This window comes from Cynocephalus volans, chromosome 6, assembly GCF_027409185.1.
Source record: "Cynocephalus volans isolate mCynVol1 chromosome 6, mCynVol1.pri, whole genome shotgun sequence".
In the NCBI taxonomy this organism is placed as follows: Eukaryota; Metazoa; Chordata; class Mammalia; order Dermoptera; family Cynocephalidae; genus Cynocephalus; species Cynocephalus volans.
In genome coordinates, this window is record NC_084465.1 from 71,353,043 (window position 1) to 71,372,047 (window position 19,005).

Genomic DNA, 19,005 nt, shown 5'->3' on the forward strand with positions numbered 1-19,005 from the left:
TGCAAACTAAACCAAAAAGTGCCAAGCTAAGATTGCACACTTTAAAAAAGAAAATATTGACAAATTATTCTTTTTTCCTAATGATACGACAAATTTAAAAAATCACAATTTACATTAATGTAAGGAAGACTTTTTTGGGTTCACTCAATTTTCTTTCATTCATTCAACAAATATTTGCCAAATGCCTAGTAGTGGAAAGTCACCAAGCTGGGTTCTAGGAACAGCAGACAGAACTCCTTCCTTTCTCATGGGGTTTACAGTCTTGCATTATACTTAAAAGCAGATTTTGGTGTCATTTACACTGACGTTCAGGTACCAGCTCTGCTACATATTGGCAATGTGACCTTAAACAAGTAATTCAATCTCTAAAGCTCAGCATCCTCATTAGAATGGCGATAATAATATCTACTTCAACCACAAGCATCAATATAAGGATTAATTCAGAGAGATTTAAAGATCTTACATATTAAGCACTCAATAAATATCTGCTATCATTTATCTAAATTATTTTACCAGAGTCCTGCAATTGCTAAGAATGTCCTTTTATGGAAGGTTTTTACAAATAAGGCAGACTCAGAGTGAATGGTTTAAATTAACGTAGAGAAAAGCATGCTGCACAGAATAAACACAACCTTCCTTTTTTTCTCTGCACTTCGAGAGTACACCAGCTAAGGCAAAAGCGAAAATATTGGAGGCTGTAAGGAGCCATGTGTTCAAAGCTGCTGAGAAGAGACTGTTAAAGCCCATGGGAATCACTAAGGGGAATTTAAAAAAACAACAATCCAAGGTTAAATTACTGTAAACTGTCAGACCAATATTCCACACCGTCAGTATATTCTCAAGTTTTCCAGTTAAACAGTCAGGATGGAAGGTAATTATTAACCAGAGAAGAGAAATAGAAGGTACTTGGGTTAAATGAACTATACTTTTAATTTATTAAGACAGTACCAAAGGATCATTTTGAATAGACAGAAATGCTTCTACAAGAAACTCACAATATCCTTTCAAAGGCATGAGAACCAATTGCAACTATGATGTACTTAATTGGTTTCTAAGGAACATCTCTAATTTAAAAAAAAAAAATGGAAAAACCTAATTATCAGTTAACACAGTCTGATCAGTGAAATGCTTTATTTGAGACATTAACAATGAGATAAAATATGATTGTTCATTATATTTATCTTATAACTTTCCTTAATAATATCAATAGTGTTGATAACCAGTAATAACGGTTTCAGCATATATTACAAGCATTAAAGATAAATATTGCTCATAATCTTCAAACAGTGCCATCTATTTTATTTTTAACCTCCAAGTAATTACAGTTTTACCTCAGGAGTTATTTTTTACTGACAGTGCTCTCAAAAACCTTGCACAAAAAAACAAACACATCACCCTGAGAGTCTTAACCAATTTTTTTTTTCTTTTAATCAGTTATATCTAACAAAGCAACACAAAACTAGTGGTAATCACATAAAGATGATAGCTGACAGTTCTAAGTTAGGTCTTGGAGCTAGAATATTAATTCAATCAACAGATTTATATTACTGTGGTGAAAAGAGTAGTACTGAAACCACTTGAAATGAATCAGGCAAAGAAATAAAAGTAAAGGACTTTCAGCAGAACCTTTGTCAGTCCTAAGGTAAGTCTTTATGTTACTTCTGAATAATTCAAAAACTTACATTGGTGATTTTTTTATAATGACATTTGGGTGCAGCATTTTGATACATTATTTTGGATCTTTTCCACCTGTATTATGATTTTAGTTTCAACTTGAATCACAAAATTTCAGTGTTACTCTGTGTAATTGTGGCTTGTAAAGCAAGCAAGCAAACAAGAATTTCATGTTCTGGCAATATTGTTAAAACTCTTTAGCTACAAACAGAAAGACAAGTAATATAAATTTTTCTTTAAAATGAATTTTAAAGACATAGCTAAGACCAAAGGAAATAAGGGAAACCACAGGATACAAAAACAGTAAGTAGAAAACTCAAGTAGGATCTAAGCTGGTGTAGCTGTCCTGCATAGAAAATGTGTTTGTGTGGTAGGAAGTAATCTAGGAAGTCTAGAGGGAAAAACAGCAGCAAAACCTTTGGCCCATCCAGTGGAAAATGAGGAGAGAATAAGAATGGAAATTCCCACGTAAAGCTAGGACCTTCAAAGTTACGTCTTCAATGAAAGGTTAAAGTAGAAGAAAAGCTATCCCATCGACACAATGATATGAATGACAAGAATCTTCTCTGCCTTCCCTTGGGCTCTAAATGACTCTAAAAATTCTTAACATGGTCCTGTGCTGCGTGTGGGTTTGTGGTTTCAATGGACACCACTTAGGCAGTTGGTCCACGATCACCTTAGTTAAGACATTAGCATAAAAGTAACCCCTGGAGTACATAAGAGATGCAGGCACAAATTCCTCTCAAACACTGCACAGAACACTTGGGATTTTCAGTTAAAGTCTTGCTAAAAACGAGTTCAGATGCAAAGGTACAAAACATATATGAAAATAATTCACAATGAATAAAAGTGAACTAAGATAATGCTTCCCAAAGAAGGTCAAGTCATGGAATTAAATAATAGAGACCAAAAAAAGTATACTTTAAATGCTTAATGGTCTCAAGGAAAGAACAAAAATACAAGAAGCAAAGAGGACAGCATAGTAAAAAGATAGTATAGTTAAAAAAAGATATATTTTCTAAATTTTTAAAAATACTTGTTAAAAATGCAATGGGTTAGCATTTTATAACCTGATGAAAATAAGTTTGTGGATTATAAATTAGATTTGATGAAATCAAGTAGAGAGAATAGGAAAAGAAAGTATTTGAAGACATAATAGCTATGAATTTTCAGAAATTGTGAATCCTCAGTCTCATGAAACAGTGAATCTGAAGGAATATAAATGAAAATACATCTACACTTACATGCATCATAATGACACCACAAAAAATTTAAAGATTAAGAAAAAATTGCAAAAGCTGCCTAAGATAAAACATAAATTACTTACAAGAAATTATAAACAGACTGCAGATATCTCAACAGGAACAGCAGTTGCCACCAGATAGTGGAATTAGTAAGCAACCTGATTTCTACACCTGTTAAACGATTATTATAAAGAAAAATAAATAATGGCATTTTAGCCAAAGACTGAGTTCATTGCTAACATGCTTTCACTGAAAACAACTTCTAAAATATGTACTACTTCTTTTTTTCTCTAAAAGATGTACTTCTTAATAAAATAAAGAAATCAACCAAAGAGAAAAGAGGGAAATTTGAGATGCTATCACAGGCCAAGAAATTGGTAAATATGTGGGTAAAACTAAATACTTACTGAAAAACTACAACAGTAATAATAAATAGTTTTGGTGGAATGAAAATAAGGTTGAACTAAGTTAACAGAGAATAATATTCTGCAGAAGGAAGAGATGACTGGAGTAAAAGCCTCTGGTGGTCAGTGTATTTTTCAGGAGTCGGTGGCAATATTAATGACATTTCAAACTTGCTAAGAACACATACTAAAAGTTCAGAAACCACTAAAAAATAGAAATAGAATATAAATATGTATATTCAACTATATATATATACACATATAGATATATACATACATAAATGTGTGTGTATATATATATGCCTTGACATTTTTGCTCATTTTCTAATTTGTTTTATTATTGAGTTTTAAGAATTCTTTGTACATTCTAGATACAAACCCTTTGCCAGATATATGGCTTGCTAATATTTTCTCCCAGTTAGTAGCTTGTCTTTTTAGCCTCTTAACAGAATCTTTCACAGAGCAAATATTTTCCATTTTGATTGTCGGGCCTTAAAAACTAATGCCACCTTAAGTGACATTACAAGTGGCGCCATTATAGGCCCACAAGGGCGTATTAACGTGGCAGCCTAAGACGGTGCTGGGAGGAAGTAGGGTGGGAGTGTCTGCGGGAACCTTGCCTTAGCCCTTATTGGCCAAATATACGTCCTTCCTTGCCTGTGAACACTGCATGATTGCAATAGCTAGGCATTGAGACAGGATGCATGCTCTCCTAACCTTTAAGCTGATTGGAGGATGTAAAAACCTCCCTTCCCCATTTGCCTTTAAAAGCAAGTGCTTGTGTGATAATAAACGGACCCGGACCCGCTCGACAGAACCCCTGCCGCGTCTGAGTGTCCTTTAACCGGGTTGGTTGGGGCCGGCGGCTGTGCTCACCTCTCTTCATGGCTCTCTTCCCCCGTCTCCTTCCAAAGGGGACTGGAGGGAAAGAGGAATCCAGGCCATTCGCTCGACCACTGAAAGGAACCAGGCTAGGGCTCTTCGGGTCAGCCGGTGGCAGACCTGACATTTGATGAAGTCTAATTCATTTTTTTCTCCTTTGGATCATGTTTTTGGTGACATGTCTAAGAAATCTTCATCAAGCCCTAGGTTCCAAAGATTTTCTCCTATATTTTATTCTAAAAGTTCATAGTTTTTACATTTTACATTTAAATCTATAATCCGTTTTGAGTCAATTTTGTATAAAGTGTGAGACTTAGGTTGCAGTTCATTTGTGTGTGTGTGTGTGTGTGTGTGCGTGTGCGTGTGCGTGTGTGTGTGAATATGCCATTGCTTTAGCACCATTTGTTGAAAACTATGCTTCCTCCAAAAGCAATCATTTTTGAACTTTTATCAAAAAATCAGTTGGCTTTACTTGTGCAGATCTGTATCTTGGTTCTCTATTCTGTTCCAGATACCATGTCTCTGTGTTCTACGAATACCACAAAGTCCTGATTACAGAAGCTATATAATAAGTCTTAAACCCAGATAGTGTGATCTCCCCAAATTTATTCTTCTTTTTCGAAACTGTTTTAACTATTCTAGCTTCTTTGCCTTTCCATATAAATATTAAAATCATTCTTTTCATATCTAAAAAAATCTTGCTGTGATATTGAAAAGACTTGCATTAAACCTTCATATCAATTTAGGGAGAATCTTCATCTTTATGATGTTGGCTCTTCCAATCCACAAACATGTCTCTCTATATATTAAATATTCTTTGATTTCTTTCACCAATGTTTTGTAGTTTTATACAACTCCTATACATGTTTTATTCCCACGTTTTATACAAGTCGTATACATGATTTATACCCAAGTATTTCTCTTTTTTAGCAATCATACATGATATTGTCATTTTAATTTTAGTTTCTATATTTTTATCACTAGTATATAGAAATAAAATTGATTTTGTACATTGATTTTGTATCATGGGAAGTTGCTGAACTCACTTGTTAATTCTAGAATTTTTTTTGTAGATTTCTTGGAATTTTCTATGGAGGCCATCATGTCATTTGCAAATAGGGACCATTTATTCTTCTTTTTGATCTCAATGTTTTGTATTTCCTTCTCTTGCCTTATTGTGCTGTCTAGGTCTTCCAGTACCATGTTAAAGAAGATTGGTGAAAGCAGAATCCTTGTCTTGTTCCGATCTTAGAGGAAAGCATCCAATCTTTCACCATTAAGTAGAATGTTAGCTGTAGGATTTTTGTAGAAGTTGAGGAAGTTCCCTTCTATTTCTAGTTTTCTGGGAAGTTTTAATTTGGGTTTTATCGGGGTTTATGAAGGTTTTGAATTTTGCCAAATGCTTTTCTGTGTCTTTTAATATGATCATGTGATCTTCCTTTTTTATCCTATTAATATGGTATATTACATTGATTTTCAAGTATTAAACCAGCCTTGCATCCACAAAATAAACCTTACTTGGTGATGCTGTATAATTCTTTTTATATATTGGTGAATTCTATTTGCCAATATATTGTTAAGTAATCTTTTGTTTATTTTCATGAAGGTTATTGGTCTGTAGTTTTCTTCTTATGTATTGTTACTGTTTGTTTTGGTATCAGGGGAAAACTGGCATCATAAAATAAGTGGGTAAGTGTTCCTTCTTCCTCTTCTATTTTCTGAAAGAGATTATGGAGACTTTATTATATCCATAATGTTTTATGTTTTCTAAAGAAAGTCTGGTGGAGGTTGACTAAATTATTTTCTATATTTTTCAAAATGCTTAAAATATTTCATTATTTTAAAATATGGATATTTTAAGAACTATAATGAATAAACGAAATTCATTCTGTTTTCTTATTGGTTATGAATATTCATGAGATACAAAGCTGATTGTCACCACTCGTGCCCAAGATGTGATGGCCAGATCCATACTGGCAGCATGCCCATTACCACAAATTGCAATTGTACCCCGTGTCCCCCATCCAATTATCCCCAACTCCCTCCCCATCCCCTTTTCCCGCACTCCACTTTGTATCCCTAGGCATGCTCTCTCCCTCTGCAAGCCCAACACACCACTGTGGTCTCTCTTCCCTTCCTTCTTTCTCTCTTAGCTCCCACTTATAAGTGAGTACCTGCAATATTTATCCCTCTGTGCTTTGCTTATTTCACTCAACATAAGTTTGTCCAAGCTCATCCATGTTAGTACAAGTGGGAGAATTTCACTGTTTTTTATGGCAGGGTAGTATTCCATGGTGTATATATACCACAGTTTCCTTGTCTAATCGTCCATCGATGGACATTTGGCTTGGTTCCATGTCTTGGCTATTGTAAACAGAGTTGTGATGAACATGGGAGTACAGGTATCCCTTCAAAATGATGATTTCCATTCCTCTGGGTGTATACCCAAAAGTGAGATTGCTGGATCATATGGAAGATGTATCTGTAGTTGTTTGAGAAACCTCCACACTGTTTTCCATAGTGGTTGTACTAATTTACGATCCCACCAACAGTGCAGGAACGTTCCCTTCTCTCTGCATCCTCTCCAGTATTTGTCATTCTCTGTCCTTTTGATTATAGCTAGTCTAACCGGGGTGAGGTGATATCTCAATGTGGTTTTAATTTGCATCTCCCTGATGACTAGTGATGTTGAGCATTTTTTCATGTACCTGTTCGCCATTTGTATGTCTTCCTTTGAAAAATGTCTATTCAGCTCCTTTGCCCATTTTTTAATTGTTTTTTTTTTACTGTGTAATTGCTTAAGTTCCTTGTATATTATGCATATTAATCCCTTGTCAGATGCATAGTTAGCAAAAATTTTCTCCCACTCTGTAAGTGGTTGTTTCATTCTGTTGATTGTTTCCTTTGCTGTGCAGAAGCTTTTTTTTTTTAATATAGTTTCATTTGTTTATTTTTTCTTTTGTTGCTTGTGCTTTCAGGCTCATGTTCATAAAGTCTGTGCCTAGACCTAGTTTCTGAAGTGTTTCACCTATGTTTTCCCTTAGTAATTTTACAGTTTCGGGTCTTATACTTAAGTCTTTAATCCATTTTGAGTTGATTTTAGTATATGGTGAGAGGTGCATATCTAGTTTCATTCTTCTGCATATGGATATCCAATTTTCCCAGCACCACTTATTGAAGAGGTAGTCTTTTCCCCAATGGAGATTTTTGTTGCCTTTGTCCAATATCAGATGGCTGTAAGCCTGAGGGGTGATTTCTGGGGTCTCAATTCTGCTCCACTGGTCTGAAGTCTATTTTTATTCCAGTACCATGCTGTTTTGGTTACTATAGCTTTGTAGTATAATTTGAAGTCAGGTAGTGTTATGCCTCTGGCTTTATTTATTTATTTATTTTTTTGCTCAGCATTGCTTTGGCTATTTGGGTCTTTTGTTCTTCCATGTGAATGTTAAGATTGTTTTTTCCATTTCTGTGAAGAATGTCATTGGTATTTTGATAGGGATTGCATTGAATCTATAGATTGCTTTGGGTAGTATAGACACTTTCATAATGTTAATTCTTCCAATCCAAGAGTATGGACTATCTTTCCATCTTTTTATGTCTTCTTTAATTTCTTTCAGTAGTGGTTTGTACTTCTCATTGTAGAGATCTTTCACCTCCTTCATTAAATTTTATTTTTTGTGTGTCTATTATAAATGGGCTTGCTTTCTCTATTTCTCTTTCTGTTAGTTCATTATTTGTATATACACATGTAACTGATTTGGGGGCATTTATTTTGTATCCTGCAACATTACTGCAATTATTAACCACCTCTGGGAGTTTTCTGAAAGAGTCTTTAGGTTTTTCTATATATAATATCATGTCTTCTGCAAATAGGGACAGTTTGACTTTATCTTTTCAATCTGGATGCCCTTTATTTCCTTCTTTTGTCTGATTGCTCTGGCTAGTACCTCCAGTACTATGTTAAATAGAAGTGGTGAAAGTGGGCATCCTTGTCTTGTTCCTGTTCTTCAGGGAAAAGCCCTCAGTTTTTCCCCATTCAGAATGATACTGGTGAGGGGCTTGTCATAGATGGCTTTTATTGTGTTGAGATAATTTCCTTCTATACCTAATTGATTTAGAGTCTTTATCATGAAGGGATGTTGAATTTTGTTAAATGCTTTTTCAGCATCTATTGAGATAATCATGTGGTTTTTGTCCTTGAGTTTGTCGATGTGATGCATCACATTTATCAACTTTCATATGTTGAACCATCCTTGCATCCCTGGGATGAATCCCACTTGATCATGGTGTATGATTTTTTTTAATGTGTTGCTGTATTCTGGTTGCTAATATTTTGTTGAAGATTTTTACATCTGTGTTCATCAAGGATATTGACCTGTAATTTTCTTTTTTTGTTGTGTCTCTATCCAGTTTTGGTATCAGAGTTATGTTGTATTCATAGAGTGAGTTTGGGAAAATAGCTTCTGTTTCAATTTTTTGGAATAGTTTGAAGAGAATTGGTGTTAATTCCTCTTTAAAGGTTTGATAGAATTCAGCTGTAAACCCATCTGGACCTGGACTTTTCTTTGTTGGAAGGTTGCTCATTACCACTTTGATCTCATTGCTTGTTCAGATTTTCTGTCTCTTCTTGGTTCAGTCTGGGTGATTTGTATGTGTCTAGAAACTTATCCATATCTTCCAGGTTTTCATATTTGTTGTCCTAGAGTTGTTTACAATAGTCCCTAATGATTCATTGTATTTCTGTGGTATCAGTTGTAATGTCTCCTTTTCATTTCTGATTTTTGTTATTTGGGTCTTCTCTCTTCTTCTTTTTCTTCTTTTTTTTTTTTTTTTTTTTTTTTTGTTTGTTTGTTTGTTTTGTTAACCTAGCTCTAATGGTTTGTCTATTTTATTTATCTTCTCAAAAAAACAACTTTTTGTATTGTTGAACTTTTCTATTGTTTTTGGGGTTTCTATTTCATTTAGTTCTGCTCTGATCTTGATTATTTCTTTCCATCTACTACCTCAAGGATTGGATTGTTGTTTTTCAAGTTCTGTGAGGTGTGCCATTAGGTCGGTTATTCAAAGTCTTTCTATTCTTTTGATATAAGCATTTATTGCAATAAATTTGCCTCTTAGTACTGCTTTGGCAGTATCCCACAGGTTTTTGGTATGATGTATCTATATTTTCTTTAGTTTCAAGAAATTTTTTGATTTCCTGTATAATTTCTTCTTGGACCCATAGGTCATTCAGGAGCCTATTGTTTAGTTTCCATGTATTTGTATAGTTTCCAGAGTTTTGCTTGTTATTAATTTCCAGTTTCAGTCCATTGTGGTCTGAAAAATACTTGGAATGATTCTAATTTTTTTAAATTTGCTGAGACTAGATTTGTGACCTAATATGTGGTCTGTCCTGGAGAATGTTGCATGAGCTGATGAAAAGAAAGTATATTCTTTAGTTGTTGGGTGAAATGTTCTGTATTTATCTGCCAGGTCCAGTTGGTCTAAGGTCTAGATTAAATCCTGTGTCTCTTGTTGATTTTTTGCCTGGAAGGTCTGTCCCATACTGAGAGAGGGGTGTTCAGATCACCCACTATTAACGTATTAGGGCCTATTTCTTTCTTTAGGACTTAGAGTATTTGCTTTATATATCTGGATGCTCCAGTACTGGGTGCATACATATTTATGATTGTTATGTCTTCCAGTTGGATAGATCCTTTTATCATTACATAGTGGCCTTCTTTATCTCTTTTTATGTTTTTTGGTTTAAAGTCTATGTCTGATATAAGACTTGCTACTCCTGCTTGTTTTTGGTTTCCACTTGCCTGGTATATCTTTTTCCATCCCTTCACTCTTAGTCTGTGTGTCTCTGCTGGTGAGGTGAGTCTCTTGAAGATAGCATATACTTGGGTCTAGCTTTTTAATCCAATCAGTCAGTCTGTGTCTTTTGAATGGGGAGCTTAATCCATTCACATTTAGGGTAGTTATTGATAGGTATTGTTTAATTCCTGTCATTTAATTGCTTTTTGTTTACATGATTTAAATATCTTTTGATCATTACTTCCCTTTTCTTTCTCTTCTTCTGTGTTAGTTAGAAATTTAAAGTGGCATGATTTAGCTTCTTTCTCTTTTTCACTGGCGTTTTTGTTTTAATGGTGGGTTTTGCTCTTTCTTGTATATTTGTGAAAGTGGTCACCATTATTTAGATTTCAGATGAATGACTCCCTTGAGAATTTCTTGCAGGTCTGGTCGTGTGGTGGTGAACTCCCACAACTTTTGTTTGTCTGGGAAATACACTATTTCTCCCTCATTTCTGAAGGAGAGCCTTGCTGGGTAAAGAATTCTTGGCTGTGGCTGTGAATGCTTCCCTCTGGGTCCAAGGAGGGGGCCCCCAGCACCACATGGGTCTTGGCTCACTTGGTCACCTGCTGCAGCTGCTTCCCCAAATGAAATCCATTCTTAAGTTTATTGCTGAGTTTAGGAGGTATAAATAATAGCAAAACACAAAGTTCTTTGAGCAAAACATCCACCTACCTATATTAAAAAATTAAAAAGTTGTGACTTGTTTCCTTGACACTTTCTGAATTTTGGTTCAATGTTTCTAATTCTAAAAATTTTAGAGCTAGAAAGAGCCCAATATTTTAATTTTACAGAATTTAAAATTGGGGGCTATGATAAGTTAAACATTTCTACAAGTTTTTTGACATTCTTCATAGGGAGGTGGAGTCTGGTTTTACTCCACTCAAATCTGAACTGGTCCTATATTTGTTTTAGCCAACTGCATCTCAGAAATGATGCTGTGTAATTTTTGAGGCTGAGCCTTACATGATAAGTGGTTTCTGCCTGTTGGAACACTCCTGCTTGGACTCAAGTGGCCATGTTGCAAGAAAGCCCAAGCAACCATATGCAGAGGTTCATATAAAAGAGTACTGAGGACTCTGGGCATCAACCCCAGCTGAGCTCCCAGCCAATAACCAGCGCCAAATTGCCAGCCATGTGAGTGAGGTCATTTTTAACATTCCAGCCATTCTAGCCTTCAGCTGACTTCACATTATACGGAATTCCCCAGTCAACCCATAGAGACATAAGAAATCACAATTACTGCTTTAAGGCACTAAGTCTTAAGGTAGTTTGTTATGCAGCAATACATAAACCAAAATAAAGACTCAGAGAAGTTAGTGGTTTTACTTTCAAGGGCATTATCTAGTTAGTGGAAAATAGCAATAGATCACTGATCTCTAGGCAATTAGTCCAGTGTATTTTTCCTCTATATGATGATCTCTTATTTGAATTATTCTATCTAGTCGTTATTAAAAAGCCTAACCCTTAAACAATATGCTGCCATTTCATTCAGAGAGTACAGTAAGACAGCACATGTTTTTGTTAATATAAACATATGGGGAACTACGCAAAGCAAAACCAAATTGGGAGACTAACCACCCAAAATCAGTTGTTTTTATTTGTACCTTAGTGAGTCAGCTACTGTTCTTTCCTAGGAGAATAATGATTACTTGAAAAGCTAAGAAGCTTCTTATAACAGAATAGTCATGTTTTATTCACTTCCTCTCCAGATGTTTTTTGTTTGTTTGTTTATTTTGGGGTGGCTGGTACAGGGATCTGAACCCTTCAGATGTCTTTTGACATAATATTTTTTTCTTCTCCAACAGCAGTACACTACAAAGCTACATAAGGCAGAAGCTGTGAATACACAAGTAATATCTGTCTACCATCATCAAATCTCACACACTCATGGATTAGATAATGAACAAGGTCCTTATTCTCAGTGATTTTTTTTAATGGTTACAAGAAAGTCAATTACAAAGTATAGACATTAGGCCTGAATCCAGGTCTCATCTCCTAGGAAATTTTGACACATAAGAACTCTTTTCTAATTGGACAAGCTGGTTAATTTTTGACACATGAGAACTCTTATCTTCTTGGACAAGATGATTAATCTCATAAGAGATTACAGTAAGAAAGAGTCAGTTGTAAATATCTCCCTATTTCAAGGGTTGTGAAAAATAACACTTCAATCTGGTCTTTGCATATTTATTGTCATTTCTTTCCCAGAAAAGATACAAGGTGGATTAATTTAACCATTTATTCTAACCAGAAAGAATAAATGAGAACAATATTTGTCCTTTTTATTCCTTCTAGGATTTTTGCTACTTACTGGTTGTCCAGGCTCACCAGCTCCGATTGGTCCTGGAGCTCCTATTCTTCCTTCTTGGCCTCTTTCTCCCTGAGAGAAAGAAATGTAAAATGGAAGCTTGAGTTTTTAAATAAAAAAATAAACATAGCATAAAATACTCTAGAAATTTCAACAAGAATGAATAGGAAAATAGTCAAACTGTTCACATACATAAAATTTTTTTTAAACTCTAGAGGAGGAGAAATGACTTAAATGTAAATAAATTTAAGTGAACAAATTCCCTAAAATGTTCTCATCTCTTTTTGTCAAAATGCAATATAGCACTTCCAGCTTTCACAAACAATTGTGTAGTAATTGACAGGATGGATTGCATGGCTATTCATTTTCGTTACTGAGATGACCAAGCTAACAATGCTTATGCTGTTCCTTGCCACCACCCTGGAATGTCACTTCTTCCTGGTCCCCGCTCTGTCCCATTTCACTTCTCCTTTAAGCTCTGGTTCATACTTGATCTCCTTCAGAAACTTTCTCTGACAACTCTGCCAATATAAACTCTACCTTCCCTATCGTCTCAAGGTGCTTGTGGTCGAAGTGCTGTACATGCTGACTCTTATTACATTCCAAGTACGCTGTTTTGTACTGCTGTCTGTTTTAGTTCTGCATCAGAGTCTTATTGCTCCATCCACACAGAAAAGCCATTTAAAATAAGCACTTCTCCTACAGAATATCCTGCACGATGCAGAGCACTCCAGGATGGAACTTTCATTCCTTTCTAGTTCCCTACAAAACCTTTCTGTCTACATTTACTTATTCAGTGTTGTAATCCTTCTGGTTTCTGCTTTTCTATGCTTTATTTATTGTCAGCAGTGATAGTTGATAGGTTTAAGGTGTTTCATTTCTCAATAACATATTTGCAGGTTACTGTTTAAAGTCCATAAAAACTCAACAGAACTACATGTATATTGGCAAGAGGGTGAGTATTTGGAGGCAAGCAAATTTTTCGTTCCAACCAAATCAAAATATACATTAATTATTCTTGTAGTAACTGCCTCTGACCAGAGCATTGCAGTACCCAAGCATCCAAAATGTAACTTCTTCAGGAAGCCTCCTCGTATCTATAGGGTTAGGCTGAACAGAGTTCAAATCATAACCCACAATAAATTCGATAGTCATCAATGAGCAAAAAGACAAGTAGCCTTACCTTAATACCTTGCTGTCCAATACCAGGGGCTCCTGGAGGACCATAAGGGCCAGGAGGACCAGGCTCACCCTAGAGGAAGAAACAATGATATGTTAGGTCAACTCAATAGTGTTTATGAAGCAGCTCTTACATGTGCAGTATTGTTTTAGGGGCTTTGATGGTAACAACAAAACCTAGTACACAGTCCCTGCCCTCAGAGTTATAATTGTTTATAACCCAGTAGGAAAGACAACATGAACCTAGAGTCAAACTATCCACTAGGCACAGGAGGCACAGTAACTAGGCCCACAATACTTTAACATTTTTTTTTTTTTATATTCATCAGCTCAAATATTTATTATTTCTTTTTGTTGCAAATATTGAAAATCCTCTCTTCTACTTATTTGAAAATAGAGAATAAATTATTGTTAACTACAGTCACCCTACAGTGCTATAGAAAACTAGAACTTGTTCCTCCTATCTAGATGTAAATTTGTGACGGTTAACCAACCGCTCACTATCCTCTGCTTCCCCTTCCCCTTCCCTGCCTCTGGTTACCACTATTCTACTCTCCACTTCTACAAGATCGACTTATTTAGCTTTCACATGTGAGTAAGAACATGCAGTATTTCTCTTTTTGTGCCTGGCTTATTTCATACAATATAATGTCTTCCTGGCTCATCCATGTTGACACAAAGGACAGAATTTCATTCTTCTTTATGGCTGATTAGTATCTAGGTGAGATTGAGTCCATATCTTGGCTATTGTGAGTAGTGCTGCAATAAACATGGGAGTGCAGATATCTCTTCCACGTACTGATTTCCTTTCCTTTGGATATATACCCGGGTAGCTGGACTGCTGAATCACATGATAGTTCTATTTTTAGATTTTTGAGGGACCTCCATACTGTTTTCCATGATGGCTGTACTAATTTACATTCCCACCAACAGTGGCTAAGAGTTTCCCTTTCCCTATATCCTCACCAGTATTTGCTGTTTTTTGTCTTTTTGATAATAGCCATTCTAACTGGAATGAGATATCTCATTGTGGTTTCAATTTGCATTTGCCTGATGATTAGTGATGTTGAAAGCATTTTCTCATATACTTGTTGTCCATCTGTACATCTTCTGAGAAAGGTCTACTTAACATAATTTGCCTATTTTAAAATTGTTTTACTTGTCTTTCTGCTGCTGAGTTGTTTGAGTTCCTTGTGTATTCTGGATATTAGCCCCTAGCTGGATGAATATTTTGCAAATATTTTCTTTCATTCTGCAGGTTGTCTCTTCCCTCTGTTAATTGTTTCCTTTGCTGTGAAGAAGATTTTTAGTTTAATATAATCTTATTTGTCTATTTCTGCTTTTGTTAACTGTGCTTTTGAGGTCTTATTCATACAATCTTTGCGTAGACCAATGTCCTGACGCATATTCCCTATGTTTTCTTTTAGTAGTTTTATAGTTTCAAGTTTTACATTTATGTCTTTAATCCATTTTGAGCTGATTTTTATATATGGTGAGACAGGGTTCTAGTTTCATTCTTTTTTTTTTTTTTTTTTAATTTTATTTTGTCGATATACATTGTAGCTGATTATTGCTAATACTTTAACATTTTACTCCACATTAAATTAAATGTTTCCATTTTAATTTTTAAATCAGAATAAAAAATAAACGCAATGGCAATGAACAGATAATAATGAATTAGCCTGGATTATATTTGTCTTTATATCAATTCAGTCATAAAATATAGTTTTTAATATTTTTTATGGAAGAAGGAGCCCACAAACGCAAAAGTTTTTAGGATCCATTAAAGTCATACTGCAGCCCTCACTCATATATTCAACAAGTCTTAATATTAAGTGCTCTAGCAGACATTTTATTTCCTACCTAACAGCCATCCTCTCCCCTCTTTCCTTCCCTGCTGACAGAACCCTGATTTGCTCTTTGCTCTCAGAGGTGTAAGACGAATGAAATTGATCAAAATGCAAGGTTGGAATCTTCTTCTCCTTTGCCACTGTTGGTCATGTGGCTCAGTTCTGACAAATGAGACGTGAGGGACCCTACTGGATGCAACTTTCCTACATGGAGATGTGATAACTATCTTATAACTAGGAAGCAACAATATCTAGGATGAAAGCCAAGAGTTGAAGAGAACTATGCAGAAAAAATTGGAAAGAGCCTAGTTTCTGGATAACCTCACTGAGCTCCTGACCCAGTCCTGGACTACCTATTTTCAAGCATTCTATTTACTCAACAACAAGAAGTCTTATGATTTATGCCACTATTAATTAATATTTCTGTTACTCGAAGCAAGAGCATTTTCGATTAATACAGCCTACTGTGTGCAGGACCATAATAGAGTTCAGGCATTTTAAAATTGGATAAGACCATTGCAACTCAAACCCCTACATTTCTCAAGTGAGGAATGTGAGTCCCGGAATGGTGACCTGGCCTGCCCAAACTCACACCTCAGTATCACTCACACAGATACGGCTCTTGAGGTCTCTCAGGCTTCTGGCCCTGAGGTAGGGGAAAGTAGAGTGGCTATTGATTCCAAATGCTTTTTTTATAATGCTTATTTTTCTGCTTATTAAAATAATATATCTTTATTGTAGAAAATTTGTCATATATTAAAAAGCATACATACAAAGAAAATTTTTAATTACCCATCTAAAACTACTATTAGTTTTGGGTGTGTTTCCTTTCAGTTTTATATACACACATGTACCTTTCATTTACACTGAGGAAGACTTCTGAATACTCTGTTTGAGTTAATACTTGATATTAACAATTTCATTCAACTTAAAGATTTTTCTCTTCATGCTTGTACTAACCAACAGAAAAATGGAACAGTGAATTGAGACATTTTACAGATTAAGGGAAATGAAGAAATCTTCACTCATATTAAAGTCTCAATTCACCACAGAAGCTTGTGATTTTTGAGGGAACACCTAGTAACCAGAGCAATGATCCATTGCTATGGTAGAGGTATTAGTTTAAAGAAGGCTGTTGACTTTGACCAATTGTAAAAGGGAACGATAAGGGACAAAAAGAATGGTCACAGTCAAATCAGCACCCCAAAAGATATGCCCAGGCTCAAGATGGATTAAAACAAAAGAAACCTGCCTCAAAATCAGACGTCAGAGTTTATAATCCTTTGGCATTTAAGTGGATTGAATTTAAAAGTACCCACTATCCATCTTGTTGAGTACTAATCAATCTGTCAAATAAATCAATTTGAATTTTCCCTTTAAAATTCTAAAGTTGTACTTATTTTTCTATATAGATGAAATTTTTCTGGAGCAGCCAGGTGACTGTCATTTTTATTTTACATGTTCTTGGCCATGGAATTTCTCTCTCTTTTTGAGGGGTCTTCAAATAGTTCATGAAAAAATTCATATTATTTTTTAATTTCATTTTCCACAAACTTTTGGAAGTACCCTCATAGGATATCTGACATAAAAGTTCTCACTAAATTTGAAGTTGTCTTCTTAATCTCTGTTTATTTAAGTATTAGAGAATACTCAGCTCCTTAGAGATTCCAAATTTTCATTTTAAGAACCTTTTTCTAACAACTTCCTGTGCTCTCCACTGAAATTGGAATCTCCTTGTAAGTTACACAAGTCACATATGGGTGACTGTTTCTGTCACTTAGCAAATGCAGTTGGCCAGTGCAAATGAACACCAAGTACTTGTAATGTGGAGGGTCATGAAGTAACTCTACAGAAATTTAAGACATAGTCTCTAAACTTAAGGGACTAGTTTGAGGGATAATATACACCATTAAAAAACACAATAATGATACGAAGCCTTAGGTTCACTTATCCTATTCATTTTCTGTCCTTTTATACGTAGCATTGGTTCTGTAACGGGTCAGAAGACATTTAAACTAATATAGTTGGTAGAGAACTTAGGTTTTTTTGAGTAGTGGAAGATTTGCCCTACTTAGTACTTATCTGTATGTTTGATCAAAAACAAACCAAGAGAAAGTTTCCTCTGACTACCAACAAGAAATTGGTCTGGTTGTTACCTTGAAATGTGTGAACCAGGAGAATTAAGAAGAGAAGCAACTATCTTACCCTTCAGCCCATGAGTTCCCTTTAGTCTTGGCCAAGTACCAATAGCAACTGAGAGATTTTCAATATTGCTTTTTCAAGGGAATCACCAGGATCTGAAGATTACAAAAGGATCACTCTCCCTCACCTGAACACTGCCCCTTAGCAGCATATCTTCACATTCCATTTGCTTATATATATTTCTCAGGAGCCTGGCATCTCAGTGTAGGACCCACAGACAGTACTGGCCTACAGTTAATGTTTATTCCCTTCACATTTCCCATTTTCCTTTCCTACACAGATTCCTGAAGTGGTAAAGAAAGTGATCCTAACTGTAAAATATGCTGTCTGGGCAAGGCAGAACAGGGAGAAAAGAGTCAGCATTCTACCTGGAATGATTTTCTGGGAATTCACCACAAGATAGCCCTGGTAAGACTCCAGGCTTGACACCTCTTCTGTTAATATGCTTGCCCCAACCCTCACCAACACACACGTGTGCGCACATGCACACACACACACACAAACAGATTGCCTGCTTATGGTACTGTTACTATTTCTCCACCTCACTTTTTTTTAACTATCACAGCCATTTACCAATAGGTAAGTATAATAAAGAGGACTGCATTAAAGTGGATAGCCCCAGAAGGAGTCTCTATCTCATAATCTCCATGTGAGTGTGCATATGTGTGAATGTGAGTGTGAGCATGTGCAGGGACAGCAAGGAGGTTAGGTAGACCACCTTGGTTCCCTTCAGAAATTAAGAACACCCATGCTGTGAGCCTCAAGAGCAGAGGAAGCCAATGATTAATAAAAACCTACTATTTACAAGCACTGCCCTGACACTTTATATACATTATCTCATTTAATCTTCTCACAATCCTAGGAAGTAGGTATTTTTTTCCATTTTATGGTATTGGAATGTAATTTCCATTTTTAATTTATTTTTCAGCACGTGGAAAAAAACATGGCTTTGAAGTCATTCCATCTAGTGGAATCCTGGCTCTATCATTTACCAACAGTTTGAGTGTTTGCAACATCCCTATGTAAAATGAGGACAATTTTATCTACCTTGCAAGGTTGTTGAGAGGATTCAAGGTACTGTCTGTAAAACATTTAAGTCATAATCAGCAACATAGTAGCTGTTTAATATGTGTAGATTCAATTGCTATTCTCCAGACCTTTATTGATCAACCTGATAGCAGGTTGGTGCTCAATAAAGGTCTGTTGAATAGTAATTTCTGCTTATAATTGAGGATCAGGTTAAATAATTAGAGACAGAAATCATATTGCACCTATACTTTGCAGAAGCTTACCATCAGGCTGAAGAGACAAATGAATTCAGAACAAAATACAAACATGTGAATGAACTATAATAAAGACATTAACAGAGCATATAAGACTCTGAGGCAGAAATGTTTAATTCTGCCTTAAGGAATTGGGAA

The 19,005-nt window shown here is 35.4% G+C and overlaps 1 protein-coding gene across 1 annotated transcript in view; it reads right to left on the minus strand.

Moving 5' to 3' along the window:
• The window catches only part of COL28A1 (collagen type XXVIII alpha 1 chain), a 167,596-nt gene that overhangs the window by 105,247 nt on the left and 43,344 nt on the right, over window positions 1–19,005 (minus strand). The window contains exons 11-12 of the mRNA XM_063100916.1: window positions 13,537–13,605; window positions 12,357–12,425 (exon numbers count right to left, since the gene is read on the minus strand). Coding sequence (XP_062956986.1) covers window positions 12,357–12,425; window positions 13,537–13,605 — 138 coding nt within the window. The remainder of the gene's footprint in view (window positions 1–12,356; window positions 12,426–13,536; window positions 13,606–19,005) is intronic.